Source organism: Thermobia domestica, chromosome 1, assembly GCF_964235325.1.
Source record: "Thermobia domestica chromosome 1, izTheDome1.hap1.1, whole genome shotgun sequence".
Lineage (NCBI taxonomy): Eukaryota > Metazoa > Arthropoda > Insecta > Zygentoma > Lepismatidae > Thermobia > Thermobia domestica.
The window spans coordinates 220,355,684-220,378,321 of NC_137454.1; the positions used below are offsets into that span (position 1 = coordinate 220,355,684).

Consider the following 22,638-nt stretch of genomic DNA (forward strand, 5'->3'; position numbering starts at 1 on the left):
CAGGGTTTACGATTTGGGAAGCCAGTAAACAAGATGTAAACCTCTGCTTCATTTGTACAAGACAAGCTATTTTTCTTTTATTTCCATGCCAGTCAGGCAGGAAAAATCTGAAAGTGATAATAGCAATCCATCTACAGTATTTTAGGGTCTCCGTGCCCTGAGCTTCTTAAGTTTACTAGCAAATAGCAAATTTATGGTTTAGTACGTTTCAAAGAAAGAACATCATAAATTATGAGCTATCTAGATATTTGACAAAGTTGTTGCTTTAAAAGGGTCTTTCCTAGTAAGATAGTGAAATCGGCCCTTGATCCAAATTGGGTCGCTATTGACCCAAAAGGTTACCCTTGACCTAAAACCACCTCAATAGAAATTTTGACCCCCTACCCCTCCACTTACCGAATTATCGTATCATACATGCTGAAAATTGAATATTTTTAAATTTTGGTGGGGGTAGTCAAAAAATTTTGCAGGTTTCACAGATTGTAGATACTATATAGATGTAAATGTGCAGTTTTTTTTTTCAAAACCATAGATGCTTATTTTCTTTATTCTTTTGCTTGTTGAAAATTTCAAAAAATTGTAGAAAAATGTTTTTTGGGGGGGACACGTCGCTGATTTTTTGGTTAAAAAATTTGTTATACCATTTCGTCGGCTCCTCGTATCTATCAGTGCTTGCTTCACTGGTTGCACACAGTGGCACTCTCTACCGCGAGCTGTATAACTTAGTTGTACAAGAGTCGGTTGAACTGAAAGCACTGTTACGGAGATATATTTGGTGTTTTTATTCCGAAATGGACACAATCGAAGGAGCCGAAGAACGACAGAAGCGGAAGGGACGTAAGGGAAATGAAAATTGTGAACTTTGGCAAAGGATTGTTTGAAGGGTCCTCACCTTGAGGGGCCCTAAAATGGTGGGAAAACTGTGCAAAAAACACGTTTAAGTTTTATTTCCTGTTCCGTTTGACAATGTTGCCATCACTTTCAGGCCCAGAAAAAATGTGTGTTGTACCTAAGAGTTTAACAAATTTTTTTAACCAAAAAATCAGCGCCCAAAAATCTACATTAAAAAAACAAAAATTCAACACGCAAAAGAATAAAGAAAATACGCATTGATGGTTTTGAAAAAAATGCACATTTACATCTAGATAGTATCTACAGTCTGTAAAACTTTCAAAATTTTTCGACTACTCTCACCAAAATTAAAAAATATTCAATTTTCAGCATGTATGATACGATAATTCGGTAAGGGGAGGGAGTAGGAGGTCAAAATTTCTTTTGAGGTAGTTTTAGGTCAAGGGTAACCTTTTGCGTCAATAGTGACCCAATTTGGATCAAGGGCCTATTTCACTATCTTACTAGGAAAGACCCTTTCTATATTGCTCAATTTTATATTTATTCTATATTTCTATTTACAAAAAGAATATTTTCAAGTACAAGATACAATGTTTAAAACAGTAATGAAGAAAAACAGCTACGTATTTCATGTTTAAACTCGACACATAAACTACATATTTGTCTTGTATGTTATTCTGCTGTTAACATATAAATTTAAATTGTAGGACAATTATTTTATGCTAACATTTTTCAGTGATCGTCTAGTTCTGCAAGAATAGTTATCGTATGTTCCTTAATATTTCGTCTCAGTGTTTGCTAAGAGTGGAGGAACTTCTTGAAAAAAAGTTTCCAATAAGATATTTTCCTTTTTATTTTTTAAATCAATGTCGGGAACGGGATAGAAATCTCAGAACTCTCGTCCATCTCTCAAACAGAACAGATGACGGCTGTTGTAATTTCCTGTTTATGGTTGCTGCTTTGGAATCTGCTATATTGGAACGAGATGTTTTCAAATGGAAGGAGTAGGATTGGTTAGATGGAGTACTAGATAACATTAGAAAATTTCCCTGAATCCAGTGTGAAATTAGATTGTACATATCAGGTATAAATTGACAATTGTGAGTACTAATACTCAACAGAACTTCCACTGTTGTGCTCCAAAAGTTATTGCACAGAAAACCGACGGGACAGGCACTGAGTACGTACATGTACAGTTACAGTATGTATTCGATATGTTTTTTGTCGCATAACATAGCTACAGACATTTACCTGATAGGCCATTTTTTTGGCCCTCGGTATCCTAGAGATGCAAAAAAGTCGGCTTTTTTGACTCGATGGTTTTCTGCACATAAAAAGCCAGCTTTTTAGGGGGGGGGGGGGAAAGAGAATTTTGGAAATTTTGGCTTTTTTCATTTTCATGATTTTTCTGTTTAATTAGCGTACTTATAGTATACTCTAAAGTTAAATAAGATTCCGTGATCTAAATGCCATATTTCGCTCTGGCATTCACCATCATGATGGATGGAGCACATGGTTTATGAATTAAAGTAAACATAAAGTACGTAGTATTTGAGGGCAATTTTAGAAACTATTTAACTTTATTTTAATTTCTGAGTTATATTTTAATTTCTGAATTATCGACATATTTTTCTTCTCTAGATCATTTCTTTTTTAGTCATCCGTGTTTCACTTCTTAGAGCTTAGTACTCTAGCTTCTAGAACATAATTAAACTTATGTTTTTCAATATATCCATCAGAGCGTACGTTTTTCCGTATATCTGTCAGAGCGTACTTCCACATTTCCGTTATACTGTAGCTGTGCAATGATTTAACAATAATCTTCCGGACACAACCCTGAATACCATTTGATAGAAATAATCAGTATCGGAGTTGGAAAAATATTTGGGGGGGTTTCTGAATAATGTTCGCTTTTTCTAAAAATTCCTAATTTTTTATTTGAGGACAGCTTGAAGTTTATGAGTAAAGGCAAAACTAATATTTAGTTTGTTTTAGAAATTCCGTAATTTCGGGGTAGAGGCTTCAATCCGAAAGACATCCCCACCCTAACGCTCTTCGCAAATCCATCACTGCTGGTAATTAGTAATAACAAAGATTTAAAAACGATTAGAAAGGAAATCGGCCGGGACTCACAGTACACGCACTATCTCTACATTCACAGATGGAATTAAGAAAAACTTTTGTCAAAATGGTCGAATGCAGGGTTGAATCCTGGACTTCACGATAGAAGCGCGAAAGCTAACCTCTCACTCATGTTTGTTGTGCAGTTGTGCTTAACTTAAATGTATTCTCTCTCTCCCTCTTTCTCTATGGCCACAAAAGCTCTCCATTGACTTCTGTCCTTATCCAATTCAATCCAGTTTCTACTCTGTATTCCTATTTCTGCTAGATCCACTTAATATTGTCCTCTCATCTGGGCCTAGGTTTTCCTAATGGACGTTTCCCGATTGGATTTCCAGTTAAAACATTGAAAGCGTTCCTATTTTCTTCCATTCTGGCTACATGACCTGCCCACCTGAGCCTCGTAGACTTGATGACTCTAACGATGTTTGGCAAACCGTATAAATTGTGTAGTTCCTCTAATAATTTCAGTCTGCGTTCTTCCCTCAACGTAAGCGACCATGTTTCACAACCATAAAGCATAACAGGCTGATTATCATTTTATATATTTTAAGCTTTAAATTCCTTGACATAATTCGCGACGACAAAATATTTTGAACTGAATAATAATAAGAATTTCCTGATTTCAGTCGATATTTAATTTCTTTGTGGGTATGATTTTGATCTAGTAATACTGATCCAAGATATTTGAAAGTATCCACTTTGTCGAAAGTATTAATTGATATTTTAATGCATTCATAATTTGCCGTATTACGATCCTTGTGAACTTCCTTGTATTTAGATTTCTCTGCATTTACTCATGTCCCTGCAAGCGTTTAATAAAGCCTATTCATTTCTATCTATTGTTATCCTATCAGATTTACATCATCAGCATACACCATAACCTGGTAAATACCATTCAACTCTAGGCCCTGGTTCGTATCTTTGATTTTTCTTATAGCGTACTCAGGAACAAAGCTGAATAATAACTGCGATAACGCATATCCTTGTTTGAGGCCAATCTCGACGTGGAAGCTCGCATTTTTCTACTCGGACTTTACTCTGGGATTCATTTAAACACTTACTAAATCTAGCTTTTTCGGCATTCCAAATCCTGTAAGAATGTTGTACAGTGTTTCCATCTTAACCGAGTTGTAAGCCTTTCTAAAATCAATAAGCAGTTGATGTACTGGGTAATATACTCCCATTTCTTTTCGAGTATTTGTCGAATGGTAAATATCTGCTCGATTTCGACTAAATCCACACTGATAATCTCCAATAATTTCATCTGCGTATGGGGTCAATCTTATTAATAGAATGTTAAGAGAAATGCCTCGATAATTATTACAATCAATTTTGTCGTCTTTCTTGTGAATTGGAACAGTGGTTGATTCTTCCACTCTTTTTAAATGTATTTCATAGTTTCTCTTTCTTGAAAAAAAAAAAAAAAAAAAAATCGTAACGATATGTTCAATTTTCTTGTTAAAAATTCAGAAACCTTCAGGACTGGGCAAACTGTGATGGTGGTTATATATTCTACAGCTTAGGAAACCATATGCTCAGATGAACCGTCTATTACGTATGTGATCCATGAACAGAAAATTCGATACTTTCCCGATTATAAACAAGCTTAAGGAACAGTCAGTGCATTATAGAATTTGGAGCTTTACCGATTTTGCAGATCCGAAGCACCTGATAGGTGGTTACAGATTATTACGTATGTGATCAATTAGTGAAAAATTTGTTCGAAATATTCATACAATTATTCACCCGAATTATTCACCACAATTATACCGAATATTATACAATTATCACCACAATTATTCACAGAATCACCCGAAACGAAGCTCTTGATATGCAGATTTCTCTCATGTTTTTCTTTATTTTGCTTCAAAAAGAGGGTGTGTGATATTTTGTAGTAAAAATACTACATACAATTTTGCTAGCTATTTGTGTATCATTTTTAAAAGTAATTATTGTATATAAGAGGTTAAAATATTATTACATATATTGGTTAATCCTTTGGAATTCATAATGTAAATATGTTAAGATTTTTTTTAAAAAAATTTGAAATTCATGGTTTATTTTCGAGGTTTCATATTACGAGTATTATCTGCATCAACCACTAATTTTTTTTTCTTTTGTAGAGAAGCGAAACAAAGTCTGAATTATCAATTTAAAGCACAATTTTCAAAAAAGCCCAAAATTTTCCAAGCAAAAAAGCGAAGCAGAAAAAACCGAGTTTTTTTTTTCAAAAAAGCCGTTTTTTTTCGAGCCCTTGCATCTCTACGGTATCCATTTCAGTTAACAGGTTTGATATTGAGCCATTCACGAACCTCCGTACTACAGTCCAGTGAGACCTCAAAGGAAGTTCCCATCTTCATTTAGCAAACAAGGAAATAGTCTTTTGTATCATATCCAAGCACCCTTTAGCATTTAAAGTAATATCGAGAGAGGTATGAATGAGAGGTATGTCCCACTCTACACACCACACCATTACTTTGTCTGAAACAACCTTTTTGGATGCTTCCGGCCAGTGATGGTTACGATTACTCTTATATCTGATTCTGACGGTTAACGTTCCAATTGATTTTTTTTAAAAAATGGCTTCGTTATTGAACAAGACTGTCCCTAGAAAAGAAGGATATTCCTTTCATACTAGTGCAGATCCTGGTAAAGAACTCCATACATCTAGTGTTGTCTTCGGATAGTTTTTGCTCCATTTGAATTTTAAATGTGTACTACTCATTTGCATGCAAAATCTGTTGCAATTGGTCTGTCTGACCCCTGATTTTGGTGACAGATGGCGTGTATTGCGCGTTGCACTCTGTGAATGCTGCTAAGATTTATTGCTGATGTTCCCTCATCAAATAGTACTTTTAGTCCTACCACGAGTGGAGGTTTGTTCACAATTGACTGAATTTGACTATTAGAAATGCAATTGTGCTATATGCAATTGGTGGCCTACCTGGACAATGGTGGTTAAAATCAACAGCTCTGTTCCTCAGGTATTAGCATTTCTTCTGTTTTTCATCTCTTGTCAATGCCTTCGTTATTTACCGGTAAAAAAAAGCAAAAGCAAAGTTCTTTTGAGTGTCCGTACTCATAACTTCCCAGTGACAAAAGATACATAAAATTTGATTACATAGATTCAGGAGAACTTTCTAGTGCTATTTGATATCACAGGTGACCTCATTTTTCATTTTTTACTTTTACTTATTTACTTAAAAAAAATAGCGTCGACCTAAGACAGTGCCCATAAACCGGAACTTCGTTCTCGATGTACAATAATAAACGGGAAATAACCGACATCTCCGTTTCGGAGAAAGAAGAGCGTCCTTGGGACTTCTGGCTCAGATTGTACAGTTTTATATAAAACTAATACTGATTCTACAACTTATGCAAGACTAAAAGCTATTGGTGTATTTTAGACCAATTTCGATACCTCTTAATTAGGCTCCCATTTGCCTAACGGTGGTGAATCAATCCCGAATATTTCATTTCCTTGTCGGAATCGAACCGGATCAGGTGCACTTACCATTTGCTGTATGGAAATTCTACATAGCTTACAGTGCATGAAAATACAGTTTATCATTATTGATATTGAAATTGATCAGTTTCGTACAAATAGTTTGATCACTTTCTGACTACCTTACACTTTTTTTTTTTTTTTTAATTAATTGCTAGCATCTGAAGCTGATCATTCGAAAGCAGACTGTTTTGTGATGGCTGTTTTGACTCACGGAGAATTAGGAATTCTCTATGCCAAAGACGTACCATATAAACCTGAAAGTCTGTGGTATCCGTTTACGGCCGATCGATGTCCATCCCTCGCTGGAAAACCTAAATTATTCTTTATACAGGTATGAGTAAAATGGATACTAAAATCTGCAGTTTTTTTTCTACTTCTTTTTTCTTTTTAATTTAATTAACGAACATAAGAGTCTCTTACTGGTAACGACTTTTTTGTGTAGCCTGTCTCTCTCATAAATGAAACTTGTAGCTTAACGTTCCATTTTATGCACTGCATGATAAATGCATTAATAATGATAGAAGAATTAATGGAATAGGAAAGTGGAAGGAAAGGGGAGTACACTGAAAAAAATACACAATTTTTTCCACCAATATTAACATGTTGTCAAACTAGAGGTGATAAACGCGGTAGCGTACTACTGGCGAGGGCCATTAAAAACAATGCTAGTAGTGATTAAGTTAAATAACGCACCAAATCATTAACTTCCTGTATCATTTGTGAATTTAGATAATTTTCTAAGGTACTAATACTTACTAGTAGGCATATTTGTTTTCAATATTGTTCTAATGTCGTATTTAATGTATGTGAGTGTTATTCACTCACAGCTTGATCCAATAGGACGAATCATTGTACACGTGACTTCTTTTTTAAATTTGCGATATTTGGGAAATAAATGTGTGAGAAGAGAAACAACTATTTAGTATGGCTTCCTTATCATTAGTTTGTTTTTTAATTATTGTACATTTTATGTGAAGACATAAAAAATATTTTTTCTTCATATTCGACAAAGAAAGAATAACCCGATAATCTGTTACTTCAACTGTTATTAGAGCACTGTTTTAGATGAGTGCTTATATACTTGACATTAGTATGAGTTGCCCATCATTTTGGTAGAAGTAGCGTAGCGAATTTTTTTTAACTAATTAGTTTGTTGATGGCCATGTTTTTCTGGACACTGTGAAGAAAGGTTAACACACTTAGAAGTTTCCATGTAGATGGATCTTTAAAAAATATCTTTACCTAGTCTATCTGGTAAAATAGCATACGTATGTAATCTTTCTTTGCACTGTGTTTATCCTTCTTAAAGAGAACTGAAATGAATCATTTTCTGAGATTGAGAGAGTGTCTGCAAAGTTATTTGTATTATTCCTCCAGTTCCTGGTGACATTGCGTAGCTATTTGCCTAATTTGAAGAAGTTTCTTTGTTTTATCCATGACTGTAAATAAAGTATTTAACACTGTAAGAAAGAGCATTCAAATACTTTATATTTAATAAGATTCGTCGTGTTGTAAATTTGTCCATACAATAATTCAGAAGAGTGAGCTGTATATTAATTAGCGAACTGCATGTAGAAACTTACCAAACCAGTTCACAAAAAGCAATAGTAATTTAACTTCAGGACAAGAAGAACAGCGCTAAGAAACTTTATAGGCAGATTATTTTCGGAACAGCTATGACTTCTGGCGCGAAGCTAGTCAGCGAGCCAAAACATGACAGGGGAAATTCTGTCACGTGATGAGTTGCACACAGTGAAAGCGCTGTGTTCAGTATATGTGAGCTTGTTAGCCAATTGTTTTCGCGCTTTTGTAGAAACGTCATGCTGTGCGACCCGATTCAAAGGTTTACGTACGAATGCTCATAGCTGTTCCGAAAATAATATACTTACACCTTACAGAAGTAGTTTAAGGGAAAGGATTATGTGATAATAAGAGTTGCACTAAAGAAACGAGAAATGTCGAAAGTTGAACATCAAATAAAGAAAGGACACATGCAGAGTAAAGGAAGTGTTCCATGGGCGCAAATATAATTACAAAAGCAATAAAGGCAGAAAAATATGAACAGATTTATCATGAAGTTAAATCGGTGGAAGCAGGAGAATTACGACTATAGAAACCGAGTATAGGAGTAATATACCAGGATCCATTCGTCTTCAAGCTTGATCTCTGCCTGAGTTTTTCAACAACAATATATTTTTATGTGGGGGTGGGGCTGGGTAGCGAGTTCGGCGACAGCCCGAAGTGTCTCAACTAATATTAATTGTTTCTTTTTTTTGTCGAAGAATGAACATGTTCTCTGTTCGGCGACATTGCCAAGTTTATATATATTTTTTCTTTGGCATGAGCGTAATTTGTGCTATAACTCGTGGTTTCACCTTTATTATTTTTGGTCTTATGTTTGAGTGTGGTTTCGTGGTCGTTGAATATTTATATATTTGCTTTTCGTTTATTTTCTTAAAAATCTGGCAGATTCATCAACATGACTAACGTTAATTAGTTCCTGGAAGCTGTACCAGATCATTTTCCTCGGAAGTTCTCCATTTGAGCACAGAAGTAGATGACAAAGAGTGCTCGCGCTTCCTTTTGGATTAGTTGCGGTTCCAAGCTGCTTCCCACGTGAATTTTAGTTTATTGAACAAAATTAATTTCTAGAAGAGGGACAGGAGAGCAAGAGTTAACCGCGTAGTCTGCCTATTGAAGAGGAAAACTTAAGTAAGTGAGGATGTCAGTATACTTGCAACATTGAAGGGTCTTAAGAAAATGAAGATTGAAAACGCAACTAGGATAGATAATAGTTCATTAAGATTATGAAGAGAGAAGTGTTCCGAATCAGCAATGAAATTTGTGAAAGGAAAGTTAGCAGAAAGTTTTCTTAGAGGCAGTAATAGTTCTACGTAGACAAAGAATGCAAGAAGATACGGTGTCCATAGAACAATTATTGTTATATCAATGGAGCAAAAATTATGGTTTGATCGTGGAACAAGATGATATGGCTGAACAAGTATAAAGATCATCATATGAGAGTAAGGGGGTGATACACTAGTCATGTCATTCGTTTGCTTTAATTAATCAATAAAAGCCTTTATATATATATATATATATATATATATATATATATATATATATATATATATATATATATATATATATAAAGGAAAGACATTATGTAGTCTTCGTTTAATTACAGAAGGATTTTGATCAAGTAAGCTGAAAATTTTGCTAGGAGACTCAAGAAAGTTGCGTTGGAATAGAAACACAAACTCATAAGAAACGTGTTTTTGAAGCAAAGAATAATAGTTAGAATACAAGAAGTAACAGAGAGATGTGTAATTGGAAGAAATGTTTGACTAAGAAAGATCGTAATTGGAAAGAGGTACAAGTAGAAAGGTTAATTGTATTCTCTTTGCAGATTATACGTAAAAGGGGGGAAAATGTTAGAAAACTTGGGAAAGACTGAAAAATATGGAAGAAAATGAAATTTTAACGGGAAAATAAAAAATGACAGGATTAGCAATATAGGCCCTTAAGAAGGAAGAAAGCCTATTTTCTGGGTCTTTAAATATGTCCAGTTGAATAGACTACGAAAAGACGTTGAATGTTTAATATTGTATTCTATCATAGAAATGGGGACATTACTCAATATGTACTAGTGATCTCAGCCACGACGAATTAATGCGTTTCGAAAGAGTTTGTTGCAGAAATACACCCCTTCCAATATATCGTTGTTACAAATAAATGATGAAGTAAAAAGCTGGAGCGAAATCTACATAATTTATAATGAGTCAAGATTTCGTCCATTTTCTGCGGGAAAGCGATAAAATTTTACAGTAATACCCCCGACAAAGACATCTAGGGAATCGTATGCACGTAATTTCGATGTTTTCTTGGTAACTATTGTTGGAATAGCCTTATTTTTGCGTTATCTCATCGTTATGGTAAAAATAGTCGTCGAGAAACGATTTGAAGACATCAAAATGTGGGCATTGAGAGGTTGGAGAAAATTAGCTTATTGGATCGAAAATTCAGTGAAGAAGTGTTGAGAATAGTAGAGGAGGAAAGAGATTAATTTGAGATATTTAAAAAGTAAAAAGACACTTTTAGGGAAGATATTTGTTGTGAAGAACATGGTAGAAGGTTTAATGAGAGGAAAAAGAATTAGATGAAAGACGACTGCAATTGGTAGAAGACATTACAGTGGATAACTTGCTTGACAAGATAGCTCAGAACGGTGGTGCATAAAAGCATCTCCATTTGCCAGTGATTGTTTGATTGACGTAGTATTTACGATGCTTGCGACACTCGTCTATTCGGGAATAATAGGTATTGGTGATTTAATATATAAAGGAGTCTTAAATAGAACAAGTTTGATCAATTTTTATACTGCATCAAGGGAGCAGTGTTTCATTAGCAAAAAAGTACTAGTTAGGAGTATAAAATTAGATTTCTGTGCTTTTAGCATCTATGGCCATGTTAGCCCGTCATGTATGAAGGATGACATCCGTCGGCGATCACACTATCCGGAGAAATGGGGAGGAAAAAAGGAATTGGGAAGGAAGGAAGCGCGGCACCGCTCGCACCAAAGATGAGAGCATTCAGCGGCTACGCTAAACGGAGCCGCCAAAAATTAATAATATTTCTTTGTCACTTGTATGTTTTTTATCTATCTGTCTTCATCATTAGTATTACAGGGTGTCTACTGGTCATGAAAATCATGAAAAAGTCATATATTTTGCTTAGTAGTCATGAAAGCCATGAAAAAGTCCTTTATTTACCCAACTGGTCATGAAAATCTGAAATCTCAGAGTATATTTTTATACTTCATACTTTTATACTTCATACTGCATGTACTGAAACAGTTGTATCAGGTCAGTAATTGTGAGAATTTCCCCCACCAGTTAGTGCTGGCTAACTGGTACTTTACTGTCTTCCTAGCTGCTCCCCATTTCATCTTCTAGTCTCTGTAATATAGTAACAACTTTTTACTGTCCAACTTTCTGATCTGCTATTTCTTTACTTCTAAGAAATGTAAATTGTGTATTTTTGGGCCTTTAGACTTATGCAAATAATATTATTCGTTTGAGTTTGCAGATTTTAAATTTGATGATCTATTTTTTTAAAAACGAATTTCTTTTGTCTTTGGGCAGTTCTCTGAGTGCTTAATTTCAGACAAATTTCTGCTAGATGGATAATTATACTCAGAATTAAAACTTCAAATACAGTATAGAGTGATTCACTGGTAAGAGCAGGCCCGTATTTAGGTAAGTGCTATTCTGTGCTCGAGCACAAGGCGGCAGAATTTTAGATTCTTTCTTTAAGATTCACAATAAGTGATATTTAAGACTAGCAACCCGCATAGTTCCGATGCACCACTGATGGTAGGGGTTTATTATTACTAATGGTAAATTTTTATCGCCATGGTCATGAAAATTTGAACAAAAAGGTCATGAAAAGTCATGAAAAAGTCATGAATTTACTTTCTGGTATTCCAGTAGACACCCTGTATTAACACATTATAAAGTATTTTAGATTGTAAAATGTTATTGCGTATACTTGTACTTTGTAAATTCAACGTGATATGTGATTTTTTTTTAAAGGCTTGTCAAGGAGATAAACTGGATGGAGGTGTTACGTTAAACAAGCCTAAAACGGAAGTTGATGGCTATTCACAGAATTATAGAATACCAATCCACGCAGATTTTCTTATTGCATACTCCACTATTCCTGGTAAGTATATTAATACTAGTTGTTAGTTTTGAACTAAGTGATAAATGACTAGTGATAGTGCATTGTAGAAATGAGTGGAATATTTTAAGTTGGTGGTTTTCAGTACCTTGCCCTGATAAATTTCATCACCAACCATTAAGAATAATAGCCTCCGAGGAAACTAATACCATTTTCATGACGTTTTCTCGGAAAATTGCCTTGAAACATATTCTTCAAGTTGGAGATGGAATAACTTATATTAACCTCTCTGATATAAATCGCAAGTAATCGACTCCATTGGGTATCCTTGAAGAAAGGACACACTGTGCTTCATGAAAATCTGGTAACTTTTGGGATAGATGTATAGTTAATTATGTATTTTTCCAGGTGAAATAAAAGAGAGAAAATTCACAATCGTGCCTCTGACTAATCTTAAAGAATAGGACTGAAGAATGCAATATTCAGTCAAAAAAAAGTATACTAGAAACGAGAGAATTTCTATGTAAAATTATCGTGGAAAAATTTTTAAAATTGAAGGAGGTAATTTCTACTACTCAATCTTGACCTGCTTCAATCTAGCAGTGGGGATGATTAAAGTATTGCATCAAAATCGAATATTTTTTCGGAAGTTTTAACACATTTTTCTTCAAGATTGACTGAATTTATCCTCTTACCTTTCACTAACTTCAACTGGAAACGTTAAGGGAAAGTCGTAAGTTTTGTATAAAACTTTAGCGTGAAATATATATACAGGGTGTTTCAAAACAACACCGACAATGTTTGGGAGGTAATTCCTGACACCAAGATAAGACAAAAAGTGTAAACCAACCTGGGTGCAGAAGCTCGTCATTTCGCCGTGGAAAACATGAAAAAAATGAACTTTAACCTTTTCAGGACGGGCAGGGATTTCAAGAAAATCGTAGACCTTTACTTTGGCGGTCCTAGCACCCCTCCTAATTCTTCCATGGGTATGAATTATACCTTGTTGGAAAGCTTATGAAACAAAGATTCTAGTAAGATAACCTTTGAGGCTACCGTACCCAACCCGTAGAAGAAGAAGAAGAAAGAGAAAAGTGAAAATTTATTTTTTCCGAAATTTCTGAGAGTCTGGCAACACTGTTTCTAGTCGTACGCTAGAAAAAATATTCTGACCTGTAGGCCAGACATTGATAATAATTATACCAAAAAATGAAGGGCAAAGGTACAATAGCTAGGTAAAAAAAAAATATATATATATATATATATATATATCGGAAGATAGAATCTAGGTGAATCATCCTGTTCTTATTTTCCCGAGAAATTTTCGTCTACCCTTACGTTGGCAGGCTTGGCGACGCCCCTAAATGTCACACATAAACAAACCATACCTCGTTGGAAACTTATAGAACAGACATTTCAGCAAAGTAACTTTCGTGTCTCTCGGACCAAACTAGTAAAAGAAGAAGACGACGAAAAGCATTTCTTTTTCAAAAATACATTTCTTCAAATTTTGTCAGACTGTGGCAACGCTGTTATATACCGTACGCAAGCAAAAAAAATCTCAAATTTACGCCATACACTGGGGACAATGATATCAAAAAATGAAGGGTTTAGATTCAATAGGAATGGAGGGAAAAATTCTGAACACCGAACCTACGTGAATCATCCTGTATTTTTTCGATAGATTGTGGTATACGCTAACATTGGCAAGTCTGGTGATGCCCCTAATTGTCACAAACATATCAGCTATACCTCGTTGGAAACCTTATGAGACACCCATTTCAACAGGGTAACTTTCGTGTCTCTCGGGCCAAACTAGTAAAAGAAGAAGAAGACGAAAGTCAAAATTTTTGCGAAAAAATCTATTTTTTCCAAATTTGTCCGACTATGGCAACACTAGTATTTGTCGTACGCAAGGAAAGAAAATCTCACATTTACGCCAGACATTGGGAACAATGATATAAAAAAAATGACAGGTTTAGGTACAATAGGAATGGAGAAAAAATTGCGAACATCCAACCTACGTGAATCATCCTGTATTTTGCTCGAGAGATTGTGGTATACGCTAACATTGGCAGGTTTGGCCACGCTCCTAATTGTCACAAACATATCAGTTATACCTCGTTGGAAAGCTTATGGAACAAACATTCCAACAAGGTAACTTTCGTGTCTGTCGGGCTAAACTAGTAAAAGAGAAAGAAGACGAAAATGAAAATTTTAGGGGGAAAATCAAGTTTTTCGAAATTTGTCGGACTATGGCAACCTGTTGTTTGTTGTATGCAAGAAAAATAATTCTCACATTTATCCCCGTTATTGTAAACAATTGTGCAAAAAGTAAACCGTGTAAGTGCAGTAGGAATGCAGAAAAATGCTATCTTACTAACGGCAGAGAATAAACTCGCATTGGTTCACCTAACATTGTTCGTCGAAAGATCAATGCTTTTCTTTCCTTTTGCTTCGGCAGGAAGATTTTGGAGTTGAAAGAAATGTATTGCATATTTACGACCCTTAGGTTCAACTGATAACTATAGCTGACCTAGACCAGGCTGAAAATAGAACGGTGCGTTCTGAGGTGATAACTGTTGTCCTTTCGCTCTCTCTCTCTCTCTCTCTCTCTCTCTCTGTGTGTGTGTGTGTGTGTTTGTGTGTTTGTTTGTTTGTTCAATAAGTTACCTTGTTGGAATATCTGTTCTATAAGCTTTCCAACGAGGTATAGCTGATATGTTTTTGACAATTAGGAGCGTGTTCAAGTCTGCCAATGTTAGCTTATACCACAATCTCTCGAAAACATACAGGATGATCCACGTAGGGTCGGCGTTCCGAATTTTTTTCTTCACTCCTATTCCACCTAAACCCTTCATTTTTCTACATAGTTGTTTCCAATGTCTGGCGCAAATGTGATAATTATTTTCCTTGCGTACGACAAATAGCAGAGTTGCCATAGTCCGACAAATTTCGAAAAATTTGAAATTCCCCCCAAAATTTTCATTTTCGTCTTCTTTTTCTTTTACTAGTGTGACCCGACAGACACGAAAGTTACCTTGTTGGAATGTTTGTTCCATAAGCTTTCCAACGAGGTTTAGCTGATATGTTTGTGACAATTAGGAGCGTGGCCAAGCCTGCCAATGTTAGCGTATACCACAATCTCTCGAGCAAAATACAGGATGATTCACGTAGGTTGGATGTTCCGAATTTTTTTCTCCATTCCTATTGTACCTAAACCTGTATTTTTTATATCATTGTTCCCAATGTCTGGCGTAAATGTGAGAATTTTTTTTCCTTGCGTGCGACAAATACCAGTGTTGCCATAGTCGCACAAATTTGGAAAAATTGGTTTGGCCCGAGACACACAAAAGTTACATTGTTGGAATGACTGGTCTATAAGGTTTTCAACGAGGTATGGTTTGTGAGTCTGTGATAATTAGGAATGTCGCTAGGGCTGTCAACGTTAGCGTACATTACAGTGGATATTGAATAATATACAGGATGTGTCACGTAGGTGTGGGGTTCCGAATTTCTTTTTCCATTCGTATTGAACCGACGGGTTTGACTTTTGTGTATCATTGTCCCAGATATCTGTCGTAAATGTGAGATTTTTTTTTCTTGCGTACGATGAATAACAATGTTGTCAGAGTTCCTCAAATTTGAAATATTTTTTTTTGTCTTTATAAGAAAATATACAATAAGAAAAAGGGTAAATTCAGTACCCCTCCTATTCACCCCTCTCAAGCCCAAAAGTCATGGACTGGGTATGGCTAGTAAGTATGTTCATTTGTCTCTATGGATGCCATTTTTTATCCTTGTAGCTCCATCAGGGGGGGTACCTGCCCCCAAATTCTGAAGGGAAAGAGGGAAAGCTATAAACACCCAACTTTGCCCCCCTCCCCCTTCACGACGGGACCCACTACATAAATGATATGCACAGGATTAGAAAGTTCCATCCTTTCTGAAGAGATACATACCAAAATCTTATCTCTAGGTTAATTAGGAACTGAGCTAGAGAGGGTTGAATTGCTGGCTCAAGGGTTGAACCGTTCGTCCTGAAAAGATTAAAGGTCCATAGCTCTAATACTGTAGGACCTACCGTAGTGGGGTCAAGACTTCACTTAAAAACTGGTATGTACCCTGTCCAAATATCCATGTTTCAGAATCCGGCGGTACTTCCACAACAGTTTTTATAGAGGTAGTTTGTGACTACTTCAAATTATATGCCCGTAGCCAAACTCCCTCTATAAAAATTGCTGTTGAGTACCACAGGATTCTAAAATATGTATTTTTGGATAGCGCACATATTAGTTCCTCAGCGAAGTCTTGGCCCGACTATGGTAAGTCCCATAGTATTGGAGCTATGGACCTTTAAAAGTTCATTTTTTCAGGTTTTCGGCAGCCTATAACTTCGAAACGACTGTGCACCCAGGTTTGGTCTATAGTTTTTGTCTTATCTTGGTGTGAGGAATCACCTCCCAAACATTGTCGGTGTTGTTTTGAAACACCCTGTATATATCGAAGTATAATATATAATATTAGTTGGAAATAAATTTATCCGCTCACACTTGATCAGTTTCAACCCCAAACAGTGGAATGATTGGAAGGCTTCAAAGAAAATACAAACCATATTGCATCGAAATTAATAAATTTTACGGAAGTTAACCGAGTATTTATATGAGGAAAGTTTCAAGTCGGGAGTGAATTTACCCCATTTACCTTGACCAATTTCAACCGCAGGCAGTAGATTTATTTTCCAGGTTTATGAGAAAGCACGTGCCAAGCTTTCTTAAAACCTGGTAAATTTTACGAAAGTATCGTGGAATAGACAGAGACACACAAATATTGATTCAGTTGGATGGTAGAAGTTCGCTTATGGTAGCTTATATTAGATATTAGCTAGTATGCATTTCTTTCCTTTTTTACCGCAGATATTGCTGTAATTGTAAGTCAGCTGTTATAATCATTCAGTAAATAACTGAAGTTATAATCATTATATGTTTACCGATGATATTCGTACATCAGTTAGACTTACACGGGCGTGTAGATTTTATTTGCAATGTTTGTACATGTTATATCTATATCAATCTGTATATATCTGTTATATCTATATCAATATATATAGAAAGAGAGGGTGAATTTAATTAATGTAACAAACATCGGGCGGTAATTCCTGACCGAAATAAGCAAAAAAAAAAAAAAATCCAATGAACATATAGCATATTGGTCATATTGGTAGAGTTAATGGGTTCTCATTAAGGCCTTCTTTAGGGCCTAAGTTCCTACTGAAATTTCCATGGGAATTCGTAAATATCCATACAATTTATCCTCAACTGTAAATATAGTACATTGTCGGCTCTCTGGAGTGATAGAAATTTGATGAAAGGCTTTGACACATTCAATTTTACTTAGGAACGTTCTCTTTGCTAATGAGCTAATACATTTCCCAAGGTTAGCGAAAGGTAACAAATTTCCTCAAGATCTTAAGACTAGAATAATTTACTACGAAATGACTTAAAGAATCTTCATTACGAACCAAGAAATGCACGGCGATCATATTCTAACTTAAAAGGTTGGATCACCTTGTTTTTCAATAACTGACATAATCCTTGACACCTCTTGTTCTTGTGCTCGCGAAAATCCTCATTGTCTTTCCCGGACTCCTTCATTGGATTTAACTTGAAGTGCGTATTCAAAGTCATTGATCTTACCAATACGATGAATTATGATGGTAGAATATTTATTCAACAATTCATTAACATAATTACGCAAATTGCTATCTTGTTAAGTAATTCCGCGTCAATACCATCTATAATAGGCCTTCCTTCTTCTTCTGTTGTTGACTGTTTACTATCATTACGATCTACATTGAAAACAAAAAGCGGTCTCTTCTTCCTCAAAGCCTTCCTTAGATGCCTCATCACTTCTTAAATTTACTTTTTGTAATACTTTTTGTTGATAGCGTGACCACGTGGTACATATTCATAATAAACAAACCACAAACATCATAGAAAACAAACAATATTCACTGAACGTTTGAGCGACTTTGACGTGTCTTTTTCGGATCTCGGCAAAGATTTTTCAACCGATTGAGACGACTGTACTTTTGTTTCAGCGTCATAACTAAAGACCTAAGTGTCGTCGCTTGTTATAATGTTTTTAAGGAGCTACCGTCTTCGTTTACACCATTCAAAAGATTTTTCACAGATTTCCACACGTGTTTCTTCTTGTTCTTTGTTAGCAACCGTGAATCGAATTTTGTAGCAAAACGCTTCATGTTCTGTTTTCCAACGAAGATCACGTAACTGTATCATTTACTAATTTGTACTTCTTTAGCTACTTCGAGACCGTCAAATGACGATTTTTCCATGCATCGTCGCACACTTTTTGAACGTGAATATCATCACATGGTGTTGATGAGCGTTCAGGTTTTCCTTCGTCTTTGATGGATGTCCGTCCTCTTTTGAAACGCTGAAACCACTCATAACACTGGGTTCGGCTCTTATATTCTTCCTTGTACATTTGCTGCAACATTTTCAGTTTCTGTAAATGTCTTACCCAATCCGCTTAAAATATACAAAACGATAATCATGCCTGTTGTTCTGTATGGTTGCGAAACATAGTCGCTTACTCTGAGGGAAGAACATAGACTGAAAGTATTTGAGAACAAGATCCTGAGACGAATATTCGGACCCAAGAGGAACGGAAATGGGGAATGGCGGAAACTTCATAACGAGGAAATACATAATTTATACGGTTTACCCAACATCGTTAGGGTCGTCAAGTCTAGGAGGCTTAGGTGGGAACGCTTTCAAAGTTTTGACTGGAAGACCAATCGGAAAACGACCATTAGGAACCTAGGCGCAGATGGGAGGACAATATTGAGATGGATCTCGCAGAGATAGGAATACAAAGTAGAAACTGGATGCAGCTAGCTAAGGATAGAAGTCAGTGGAGAGCTTTTGTGAACGCGGCATTGAACCTCCGGGTTCCATAGGCCATAGAGTTAGTTAGTTAGTTAGTCTTACCCAATCCGAAACAAAATTTGATACGCACATGCTCGTCCGAAATTGACACAAGTACAAACTCAACTTCACTCGAACGTTCGCATTTTCACGAGAAAACAAGGCAGAATGGTGCTACTACCACTAAAATGCTTAGGAGGAATCCCACTACGCGGTACTGATAAGCAGAGAGTCAAATACAGTTTTATTCATCGTATTTCTTGAAAGTCCTGTTCTTTCTGGACAGCCCTCGTCAGTGTATTTTGGTTTTATACCATATATGCTCTAAAACTCTTTTATTTCTAAATAACTATTTTGTGCAACACTATTGTGTCACTCTTCTGTTGCGGTTACGTCATATAGTGTCACTTATTCTAGTTAAGAGAGAGGGAATGGATGAACTCATCATTTGATCAAGGTATCCCGCAAGCATTTTTCTGGATGAGGATGGGGAAACCAAACTATTGATGAAGGTAGAGTCAAATCAATCTACGGAATCACAAAATCTACTTCATCCCGTTCGCAGCATAACTTAAGTAATTTTCATGTGTAAAGAATGATTTTAAGATGGTGTGTGCAATGCAAAGAAATAAAAAAGACGATATGTATATATGTAACTCACATTCTAATTGTTTTAAATACTTTAACAGGATACTATTCGTGGCGGAATACCACAAGAGGTTCGTGGTTCATTCAGGCACTTTGCGAAGAGCTAAAAACGAATGGAAGAAGATTTGATCTCCTATCACTACTGACGTTTGTATGTCGTCGAGTCGCACTGGATTTCGAGTCTTGCGTACCTGGAGATCCTGTAATGAATCGACAGAAACAAATACCTTGTATTTCCACGATGATGACTAGGTTACTTCGGTTTTGAAATATAAAAGACTAACCTACTTTTGTCAAGCATAAAAGATGAACTTATTTTTGTCAGGAAAAAGTGCACTTAACTGATTTTGAATCTTGCCTGTATTAGGTTGTGAAAAATAATATAAATAGAATTAATTACGGAAATGAATCTCATTTCGCTGCACTTTTTAAAAAATGTATATTATATATTGCTTCATAGCTAGTTCCTGGATCAGATTTAATATTTTGATAATTTTTTTGTTGTAAATTGAAATCTAAGACAATCAGCACTTTGGATAATCTCTTTTTTTGTATAGCATTATGATAATGCTACTGGAACCACTACATGTACATTGTAGTGGTATGATTCTACATTTGATACCAGTTAAAGAAGTGATAGTCATATTAATATTTTGATTATTTATTTTCTAGTTTTCGTAAAATAAAAGAGTTTAAGAAAAAATACTTAGTTTTGTAGTATTTATTAATGGAATGTACCTCACAAATTGACTTAATTTACCTCTAGTGCAAAGTATCCTGGTTCGATTCCATACCATGTGAGTTTGTGATAGATACCGTTACTCCTGTTGGTTTTCTCGGGGTTTCCCGTTTCTTTTCTCATTCTCATTTCACCAATTTTTTATTATTATTCACTTTAATTAGTCATTGTCTCCTTTAGCCTAAAGGACGTAACGTGGGATGTTTCATTTTATCAAACCGACTCACTGGGGAAATATACAATGTTATACAGGATGTTGATCCGTTTATATGTGTCCGATTTGAAACTCTCACCTGCTCACACAATCGACCGATTCGAATGATTCAAACAGCAGGAAAAAGTCACATGCGCCAAGTTTGCATGTATATGGTGTGTGCATCATGGCTTCCAAGATGAACTGGTTTTGGGAAGGCTACGTCTTAGCACTTTTCTACGCCAAGTTTTCTGTGACATAGATTCAAAAACAGTGCAGGGGAAATGGATGTGCATTGGAATCAACGACTATCAAGAATATAATCGACATAAACAGAGTAGAAAGTGACTATGTACTGCGGTGACTCCACTTGTAGCTCAGAAGTTGCACCGAATGGCTCTATAGAAAAACTCTCCTACACAATCTGTGATGGCAAGACGATTATACGTGGCACAGTCAACTGTGAACTGTAACCTATGTGGCAAATTAAAGCTCGGGATGATGTTTGAAAGTTGTGGATATGTCCTTACTGTAGCCCATCAGAGGTAGAGAAAAACCCACTGCAGACGCCTCTACGAACGCCATCTATCTGGGGGAAAATTATAGTTTGTTGCCACACTCGATGAAGCATGGATTTTTTTTTTTTTTTTTTTTTTTTTTTTATCAGACTAAGTCAAAGTTCTAGCCTTAACGTACATCTCACGAGACGCGAAAAACAATCAGCAGGTGCCTAAAAACTTAAAATCAACTCTGCATTTTATCAGCAAATATCCGCACACCAATTTATAAAGATCTGCCTCGTTTATATGGAAATGCAATAAATCAAGTCCATGTTCATATCCGGTTCTACCAGATTTCTGCGAGATAACGGCAGACACCGGCATCCAGGCTATTCCCTTCCAAGAGATACATGAAGTCACCTGATGCCAGTCCTATGGATTTCTGCGAGTTTCGCCTACTGGAAAGAGCACTTGCATCTTGTGTCATCACTGTGTGACCTCTGGAAAGTCTACCAGGAAGGGTGTCTCAAGATTCTCGTTCCTGCACTTCCACGATCCTTCTATAATGGAAGTTACGGTACAACCTATTGCCAAGACACGTGGTGCTTGTATGGAGCGCAACCGATGGTGATCACGTGGTTTCTCGTAAGGCAGGTGAGATGTCGAAATCGGATGCATATAGACGGATCAACCTTTTGTAGTAGATACTCATGATGCTCATGTAGTAGAAGCTCAAGTTCTCATTCTCATAACTACATAACTCTCAAATGATGCTAACAGCCTACTCTTCCACTTTAACAACCTTTCTCATAATGGGTCCTTTAACATTGTCTTATGATCGAAACTCCCGAACCAACCCTTTGTAGGTGATGTGTACTTTATTGCGAGTAAGAGGGGTGCGGTGGCTCAGTGGTAGAGCGTTCACCTCTGGTGCTTTGGGTCCCTGGTTCGATCCCAGCTCGCGCCATGTGGACTTTGTGGTGGACAAACACCGTGCTCGTGGGTTTTCAGGGGTTCTCCCGCTTCCTTCCACTTTTTTCATTCCACGATTTCATTCATTTCTCATTATCACCGCCTTCTTTAGCCTAACCGGCATAACGTGGGACGTAAAACTCAAAAAAGATTTCATTTTTATTGTGAATAAGGAACTTTAGTTCATTTTGGCATGATTCTAATGGGAATAAGGCTTCGGTGACTCAGTGCTCAGTGGTATAATGCTCAGCTATGATGCATGATGTCCTTGGTTTGATCCCAGTCCCCCCCCCCCCCACTTGGACTTTGTGGTGGATAAACACTGTGTGCGTGAATTTTCTCGGAATTCTGTTTGGTTTATTATCATCATCACCATCTCACTTCGCTTTGGAAAATAACAAATAAAAGCTAATTGGAACATTGTCTTCTTTTGTCCTCTTAAATTTTAGAGGCTAAAGATGAGTGCGTAA

At 36.1% G+C, this 22,638-nt stretch overlaps 1 protein-coding gene across 3 annotated transcripts in view; it reads left to right on the top strand.

Moving 5' to 3' along the window:
- Positions 1–20,232, top strand: part of LOC145694189 (caspase-1-like) — a 31,406-nt gene extending 11,174 nt beyond the window's left edge. For all 3 annotated transcript variants that reach the window (XM_081770305.1, XM_081770318.1, XM_081770312.1), the window contains exons 4-6: positions 6,640–6,815; positions 12,079–12,208; positions 19,806–20,232. In XM_081770305.1, the coding sequence (XP_081626431.1) occupies positions 6,640–6,815; positions 12,079–12,208; positions 19,806–20,032 (533 nt within the window). In that variant the 3' untranslated portion in view covers positions 20,033–20,232. The remainder of the gene's footprint in view (positions 1–6,639; positions 6,816–12,078; positions 12,209–19,805) is intronic.
- Positions 20,233–22,638: the final 2,406 nt, after the last annotated feature.